This window comes from Syngnathus acus, chromosome 8, assembly GCF_901709675.1.
Source record: "Syngnathus acus chromosome 8, fSynAcu1.2, whole genome shotgun sequence".
NCBI classification, from domain to species: domain Eukaryota; kingdom Metazoa; phylum Chordata; class Actinopteri; order Syngnathiformes; family Syngnathidae; genus Syngnathus; species Syngnathus acus.
In genome coordinates, this window is record NC_051093.1 from 9,761,916 (window position 1) to 9,770,293 (window position 8,378).

The 8,378-nt window shown below is 46.4% G+C and overlaps 1 protein-coding gene across 4 annotated transcripts; it reads right to left on the reverse strand.

Annotated features, from left to right (window-relative positions):
• Positions 1-3,277: 3,277 nt before the first annotated feature.
• On the reverse strand, positions 3,278-7,046 carry tob1a (transducer of ERBB2, 1a). Of its 4 annotated transcripts, XM_037256039.1 has the most exons (4): positions 6,337-6,595; positions 6,108-6,115; positions 5,475-5,517; positions 3,278-5,357 (listed from the first exon to the last, which is right to left on the reverse strand). In XM_037256039.1, exon 4 carries the CDS (start codon positions 5,306-5,308, stop codon positions 4,277-4,279), a length of 1,032 nt encoding a protein of 343 aa, XP_037111934.1. In that variant the 5' UTR covers positions 5,309-5,357; positions 5,475-5,517; positions 6,108-6,115; positions 6,337-6,595; the 3' UTR covers positions 3,278-4,276. The 4 variants fall into 4 exon arrangements, with proteins under 4 accessions (XP_037111934.1, XP_037111932.1, XP_037111931.1 ...); XM_037256037.1 differs by lacking the exon at positions 6,337-6,595 and adding an exon at positions 6,927-7,046 and having other exon boundaries at positions 3,278-5,517; XM_037256036.1 differs by having other exon boundaries at positions 3,278-5,517.
• Positions 7,047-8,378: the final 1,332 nt, after the last annotated feature.

Consider the following 8,378-nt stretch of genomic DNA (forward strand, 5'->3'; position numbering starts at 1 on the left):
TATTCTGTCCACGCATGCTGTGCACAATTTAGCAATGCTCGCTATCGTGGCTGCAAATCAGCCTCTTGTGAGCATGAAGCTTGTGAGGGACAACAAAAGACTCCTTTGTTGCTGCACCGTCCTATCTCCTTCTTTCTTTCAACACACACACACACTTCGAAGTGATGGATAGCAGGTGTCCCCCCCCCCCTTTACCTTCTTTCCCTGCTGTCGCTCCCCCCACGAGCGGCACCGGTGCCACTGATCTGCAGATTGCACTGCACTGATTAATTCCCGCATGGCAAGCGGTGTTTCATGTCACTTGGACACTACTGAAAGTATCTCCTTTCCCGGAGAAGTTAATAGCAGAGGGGTGGGAACACAGTGGTCTTTGTAGACTGTTGAGAAGTTTAAAAATATGGAATTTTAGCTTCAACGAATGGTACCATAGACACAGTATAGTCAAAGAGTCTTCATGATTTCAGCGCTGATCAAGCCCAACCCCTGGTTGCTTTTTAAAAAGACTTTTGCCCTTGTCGCGTTTCTTGGGAGCTCAGCAGCAGGTATGGGAGTGGCGTGCTAGCTTGATAGCCCTGGAGGCCAAAAATGAGTCAAGTGTAGACTAGAGGTAAAAGTTAGGGTGGGGGAGGCCGCAAAGTCTTTGTTTTTCGTTTCCCTCTGCGGATAAGATCATCTGCAGTTTAAAGGGCTGGGCGCGCACTAATACACACACCCACACACACACGCACGCACACACGGGTGTCTGCTGGGGAAATATTTGAGTGCACAGAGCAAAGCAGACAACTCCCACAATGCCTCATAAATGTTAAACAGAGAAAGTACAAGGAGATAAAGCGGACGTGTAATGCATCTAAAATAAGCGGAAAAGCGCTTTCCAAGTCATCGCTGTTTCGAATATCATGCCTCCATCTGCATATACTAATGCCAGTTTGCAGCTCCAGGGGGGAATTACAATTGCATATTTGAAGGGATGCAAAGTGTTTGTGCCTACCGGCTATTACTGGTGTGTTCCAACTGGGTGTGAGCAACTGTTGGAAACTATGTCAACACCCCGAGCTCCTCGTCGGGCAATGTGCTTTATCGTTTGCTAGAAAATAAAAGAGGTCTAATATCCCCAGCTAAGGAGCCAACAGATCCTCCTATAGTTTCTCCTGTGCAGTACAGATAAGGTGTAGTGAAGTCATGCTAATAGCAAAGCAACATTCCCGCCAGCTTATCGTTGCTCAATCAGCTCTGCCATGCTTCCAGAAATAGATGGGCTGAGCTGAAAGGCAAGGCAGGCCAATGAAAAGCCATTAAGTGCTTTTTTTTTTTTGCTGAGGAGGGTAACATTACCATAAAGTCTTGTCAGCTGGCACCCACCACCAGCGCCATTGAGCTGCAATGTCTTTTTATGGGAGGCGAAGGGCAGACTGGCAGCCTGGCACAAGATTTGCCTTCTCCTCATTTCTATTCTTAGTGTTTGGATGTTCATCTATATCATCCTGGCTAAAATGACGTATGTCAATTTGAAGTAAATCGATTTGGAGGTAAAGGGTCACAAGGCCCTTTGCAATCAGTCCGGTTGAGCAACACTCTGACGGTTGTCTCAAATGATTTACTTGATGTCAGAAAGAACATTCCCATGGAAAGGAATTGTTGTTTTTGTCATTAGCAGTCTAGCAAGATAAGTTGCCTCAGATTCCGCAGAATTTCAAATGACACGTTAAAGGACACAAAGAGGTTTGCTTTGCACTATATATATATGACTGCTTTGGCTTTTAATGCTTTGATTTCTTTGAGATCGTGGACAAATACCAAAATCAAAGATTGCCACTGTAGCATATCAATGGAGACTCATGCCTCGTGCTGGGGAAAAATACTGCTCAATATACTTCTCGACTTTTTCTTGGATTTTCAACTCAAGTCTCCTGAGAATACAGTCAGACGCAGCGGAGGACATGACCTGCTTATTAAATCCAGAGTAATATATTTTCGCCCGTCTCGTACTTATCGAAGGACTTTTCACGGAGCAGTCAGTGAAGGAACATTTTCCAAGTTATGACATAACAGGGCTCGACTCACGTCGCTATCTTTGGCCAAAGGACACAAGCGGTGAAGTCGATAACCGTAATCGGGTTACATTACTATGAGAACGTACAGTATAAATCATGTCATTGTCATAGGTATAAAAGTAAAGGCCTCGGCTCCATAGATGACGTACTGCAAAAAAAAAAAGAGTGCAAAAAGCAGCGGGGAAGCATTCAAGACATTTGAAGCCCGACCTTCCCCTGAGACATTCACCCCGATGATGATAAACAAACACACACTCTGTTGTGCACACAGTATCAGCACACAAACACTCACGGTGAACTTTACAGAGCACGATCAGCACCCCCCCACCTTCGTAAGAGTATCAGGGGACACGCAGACAGTCAAGTGACGATGAGGCGGCCCCCAGAGGGATCATGATACACCACGAGGGTTATTTTAGTCTCGGACATTTGGAGATATGCGGCGACGGACGGCAGCAGCGGCACAAACGGGATGCTCTCAAAGGTTGCGTGCAGCTTTTTATTGAAATTCTCCGCAGTGTTTCTTTGAGTGCAACAACACAGGGACTTTTATGAACAAGGTGTCCTCAAACCCTTTGGAGCTTGTTATCCATTTACAAGGCACAGTGTTCAAAATCACTGGGTGAATTGGAACGAGCCGCTTGCCTAGAACATTTCAATTCCGCAAACAGTCCTTCTCTTTGTCAACATTGGAATATTTGGGCTTTTTGTTCATTTCAAGGAAAAGTCAAGTGAAAGAATGGCTTCCATGTGTCTGCGCGAGTCTTAACACGGCATCCGGATGAATATTGCATTTACGGACTACGAATGAAGCAGCAAAATGAAGCCATTTTTTAAGCCAGCTCGGGGGCGGCCATTTTGCAGCTTGCTGTCGACTAAAAATGATGTCACAGTGGCTCAAGGCTCCGGGTGCATCCAAGAATGACTCAATTGTTTGGAATTGGTCACGTGATGTTTGCAAGCAGAGTCGTTAGGCACTGTGATGTCATTTTCAGTGGACAGTAAATAACAAAATGGCCGCCCCTTGACATGGATTCAAATGGGTTGATTTTGCTGTTCTAATGTTTGATCATTTCAAATGTATGTTTGTGAACTTTGTCTCTCACTAACACTGCAGTCAACTGAATATTTGATGATAAGTGGTGCCTACAAGCTCCCAAGTTAAGTACTTGGAACTCAAATGTGGCTTGGACATCCCCACAAAGACCCAAGTGAACCAGCTGTTATTTTCAAGCCTTTTAATACAAACTTAATAAACTATCAGTCCCTGTTAACATGTAAGACACTGACTCCGAATACTTTGTTATACCGTTTTGTTTTATCAAGTATTGCACAATGTAGGTACAAAATTAATATACGATTACATTTTGTCCATAATATAGCAAAAATCTTTTTTTTTTTTTTTTTTTTTTTACTCTTAACAGAAAATACAACTATGTGTTTTCCCCCCAAAAAGCAAATATTCTTAAATCCCACCACTACGGAATAATCTGTACACAGTCTTTAGAATAGTCAATGTCTTTTTTTGAAAGATGGATTCATTTTTTATTATATAATTTCAATAAAAAAAGAAAACAAAGTTGCTGCAGCCATCACAGATCACTGTAGTAGTAAAAAGATATAAATGCAATACCGTGTCGTAGAAACAATAGATACTCTGATATTTTACAAACTCTGTACTAAATTAAATTATACAATTAGAAAAAAGACCAGAAAATCCCACTTAGCTTTGCCGAATTCTTGAAAGATTGGCAATGTCCAGTTCTGTCGAAATACTGAAAGAGGCCATGACTCGTGGTGAAGTTTGTGTTTTTTTTGTCTTTTTCGTTTAAATATATCTTAAACAGTAACATAAAAAAATAGTTTGTGCTTGGTTGGCAAATGAAATAACAATAATGCAAGTTGAAGTTTTGGATTACCAAGCTCGGACATCTCGTACAACAAGCGTCACCACTGAGGGTAGGTAAAAAGAAAAGTTGTAACTCGAGGGGGCAAAGTCGTTCACCCTCGGGCTCGTATTCTTAAGACTCGTGACTGAGATCTTATAGCCGACCGACGCTGTCACTTCTCCTTTTAACCTTGACATTCGCTTCTCTTTTTTTTTTTTTCCTTTTTGTTTTTCTAAATGTGCACTTGAAGTTTGAGACCTCCTCCTGCTGCTGCTGCTGCTGCTGCTGCTGCTAGCGGTCACATTATCTGGTCGTTAGTACTAGCTCAGGGTACTAGTTGGCCATGACTGGCTGGAATTGCTGGTTAGAATGCTGCATGTTGCTCAAGCTGAAATTCAAGCCGTCCATCAGGGACTTGTCGTTAAGGCCGCCGTAGGCCGCAAACACGTCGAAGGCGTTGCCGTACGGAAGCGGGCCCAGACCCAGCGAGCTGTCCGCCGGGAAGAGGGCGCTCTGGCTGCTCAGGCCCTGCAGGCTGGGGAACACAAACTCCTTGGCGTTGGGGGACAGGGCCGAGGGCTTGGCCTGCTGCTGCTGCTGCGTTCCCAGGCCTAGTCCGTAGAGCGAGTGCATGGAGGTGGAGATGGCTTTCTGCTTCAGGAGAGTGTTCACATTGAGGCCCAGGTTGGTGGGTGAGGTGCGCGCCGCCTTGCCGCCAGCACCGGCATTAGTGCCGCCGTTGTTGCCGTTGCGCCCGCTGCTCTTCATCTTGGTGGAGCCGAACTTGGTGGCGGCGAAGGTGGCGGTGGTGAAGGTTAAAGGCTGCGTGCAGCGGGGCATGAAAGTGGGGCTGACGGCCGCCGAGTGGCCGAAAGGAGGGGAGGGCGAGCTGGAGCCCGGCGAGATGCCGCCCATGGGCTCGTTGATGGGCATGAAGACCTGCGCGTCCGGATTGAAACTGTTCTTGATCTCCTTGTCCAGATCCAGCCCCCCTGCGCTGGCCGCGCTCTCGTTGCTGTCGTCGACGTACAGCACTTTGACGGGGCCCTTCTCCCCAATCTGGTAGGACACCTCGTAAGGGTCGATCCAAACGCTGAGGTCCTGGGGAAGGTTGTGGCGGACGTCGTTGATGTCCAGCCCGCTCTCTTTGGCTGCCTTCTCCACCACGGGGTCCACCTTCTCCCCTACGTGGATGCACCTGAAGCCCGAGCCCTTGTACGGCTTGTCCGGGTACCAGTGTCCCTCGTATTTCTGCTTCAGCTGCCGCTCCAGCTCCTCGCCGAAGATGTTCACCCGCCGTCTGGGCAGCTTGTTGTACAGGTACGAGATGATGAAGTTGAGAGCTACTTGGATTTCAAGCTGCATAGCTGACTGCTGAGGTTGACCAGGTAAGCGGAGACCGGGCGTGCGTGAGTGAAAATGGCTCGACTGGGTCGGTTTTGTTTAGCCGTGGTTGGTTGACAACACACACGGGTGCGCTTCAGGCAAAATGGCCTATGGGACCAAAGTGTGGGCTCGATCGTGTTCCGAGGGCAAAAGTGCTGGACTTGAAGAACTTTCTTTCCACACAGTTTCTGGAAAGGAAAAGAAAGGCATACATACAACTGTTAGTCAGATTAAAGATTGAAGAGAGAGAAAAAAAAAAGTAAGATCTCATTACATTAGAATACCAATTGATGGGAATTCAAATGCATGATACAATCCTCCATGAAAGCAGGACATAGAATTGACTGAGTCAATAATGTCTATCCAATGACTGTGCGGCTATCTGAAACACCCAAAACAATGGCTGCACCCACCCATCTACCTACACAGACAGCAAAAAGCAAATACGTCCTCTCATTTGACAAATACTGTCTTTTATATAAACGTGCAAAGGATTTGAATCCGCTAATCGACATTAAAAAAAGGCTAGGTCAACGGAGGCACACAAAAACTCCTCTTTTTGTTGTTGTACTCAAATATTCATCTCGTTGGTTTTGGGGAGGGACGCCGTCATGGAACCAGCCCCCTTTGTGGTAAATGTACAGCAAAGTATTGCGAAATAACACATTCAGCCTTTTCAGCTTAGCAAAGTTCGAGCAATACGCTTACAATAGTGGCGATCTTCTGGCTTTCATCGATCTCATTTACGAGTGGGAGAAAATCGAGCCGACCGACAGACGACAATTTCTATTCCCCAACGCGTCATTCGAAAGCTATCATAAAGAAAGACATGGTTTTGCAGAACAAACTAGGAGTCGCACCATCTAAGCCCACACCCATACAAACGAACCTTTAACTTTCGTGCACTGACGCAGCAAATCAGCTTAGTAAGAGTTAACAGAGCTTTCAGTACGTCAAGCAGCCAAAATAAAGCCTCAAGAGCTCAACGGAACGCTGAAAATACTCACTTTGGTTGAAAAAACTCAATTCTCAGTAGTTGTCGAGTACTGCTAGTGCAAATAGTGAACAAAGTACTGCTACTTTCTTCACCTGTAATATATTAAGATTTGTTTTTAAAAAAGGTATTCCGGTAGATGAAAAATGTCTGAGGATTGCCGATTGCTTGAGTTTCTGGGTGTGAAGGTGAGTTCGAGCTTTTTTCAGCAGGCTAGGCGGAGTAGCTCCCTCCTTCTCGGGAGTTCTGCGACTTCGACTCCGCCTGGCTGACGACCGCCCTTATTTATAGATTTCCTCCGCCATGGGCACGAGGTAGGCGGTGATGCGGTTACAGAGGTCAAAACAATATAGGTGGCTTCGATTGGCTGGAAACGCAAGTCCCGCCCAGAGAGTAGCGCCCGTATCGTTTGCTCATTGGTCGCTGCGCGCTATCAATCTAGAGACATTTGATTCCGCGAAATGGGAGGGACGCCTGTGACGAGTGCTTACGTCAGAGATAAGGCAGGGCTGCTGACAGCAAATGGTTCACATGCCGAAGCGATGCCGTCAAGCGGTACATTTTAAGAACAAAAACAAAAATAGGACAATAAGGAGCGCTTACCTGTTTTCTCTTCACGTGCCGTTGCCACAGTTGCTTGTGAAGGGATTGTGCTTGAGTGGAGATTCCCTGCTGCTGAACAATCGTCCCAAAGCGAGCAGCAGCAAAGTGGCTGCGTGGGTGGTGTCGAACGCAATGTGGAAAACACCGCCGTGATTGGTCCAAAACGGGGCAGGATCCCTATAGTGAGTGGCGAGCCCGTATCCAAGGTGCTGATGTAATCTGCTGACGTCACGCTCGGGCTCCACGCAAGCCGCTGTTGCCAAATTTAAAGAGCACGAACATACGCAGGGAGCCCCCCCATATATATATATATATATATATGGATGAAATCGTAACTTTAATGTACTCCATGTTTTCAACAATATTCATCAGTCATTCCTATTCCTAATTCAGAACAGACTGCATGCGTTTTTTCCCCTTTTTTTTTTGTAATAGTCAATGTTGTGTGTTTTGCCTGCCGATGGACAGGGTGGACTTTCAGACATTCTTGAAGCACTTAGTTGTGCCGAGCACGGTCATGTGCTGGTTGCAAAGCTGCAAATACATGCGAAAAAGTCTCCCATGCAAAGCGCAGCGGGGCTCACCGACGATAGACCAGGCAGTAGGCAGGCCAGCACCCGAAGATTAGAAGGTTTGACGAAGCCAAGTGCATTCAGATTAGAGTGCAAGTTAGCGCTCATGTGGCTCCGCGGCTTGTTTTGACTGTAAACAGCTCAGCCAAACTTAATACTATATGGAGTGTCCTCTAGGGCCAAAGTCAAAACTGCCACTTTCCATTCTGTGCTGATTCTGGTGCTTTTTTTAAGCACCGCAGTATACAATCTGCGTGTATGCATGCCTGTGGTATTTACAGTTCTAAAAGACAGATATCAAGTGACGGAGAAAGGTCAGCAGCCATAACAAGGCATGCTAAGACTGCTATATTGTCTTAGGGTGTAATCCCCAAACGTATCCTTCAGTCCGGTGCCAGTTCTGTCACTTGTGTTTACCAAGAAGTGGAGACTGACTGACTCGCATCACACAGATGGGAGGGTACTCTGACTGTTTTTTTTTTTTTTTTTTTAAATGTACAACTTTGGTCTAGAGGAATAACTATGATAATATTACATAAGCAGCACCGTGGCGAATGCGCAGTCTCCACTTATAGGCCGAGAGCTGCTAGGAAGAAAAATGAAGGCGAGCTGACTGTCAGTTTGTTTTTGAGACACTATTTAAAGACTTGTTTGTCGGCGCGGCGTTATCAAGCAAACAGACGAGGAGCAGCTGACACACATGCAGATTCTCACACGCTGTTTCCAGCGTTTGCCTCCCCTCCTCCCTCGCTTTCCTCCAATCCCGTTAGCGCCGCAATCCTCGCCCTCCCTCCCTCCCTCCCTCTCGCAGCTCAGACGGAGAGCCTTTGACGTCACGCCGTGTTATTACTTAACACAAGTCTGCACAGCGCCTGGGGCA

Bases quoted from the DNA above. Each gene is read 5' to 3' on its own strand.
- tob1a (XM_037256037.1), bottom strand. From the start codon at position 5,308: ATGCAGCTTGAAATCCAAGTAGCTCTCAACTTCATCATCTCGTACCTG.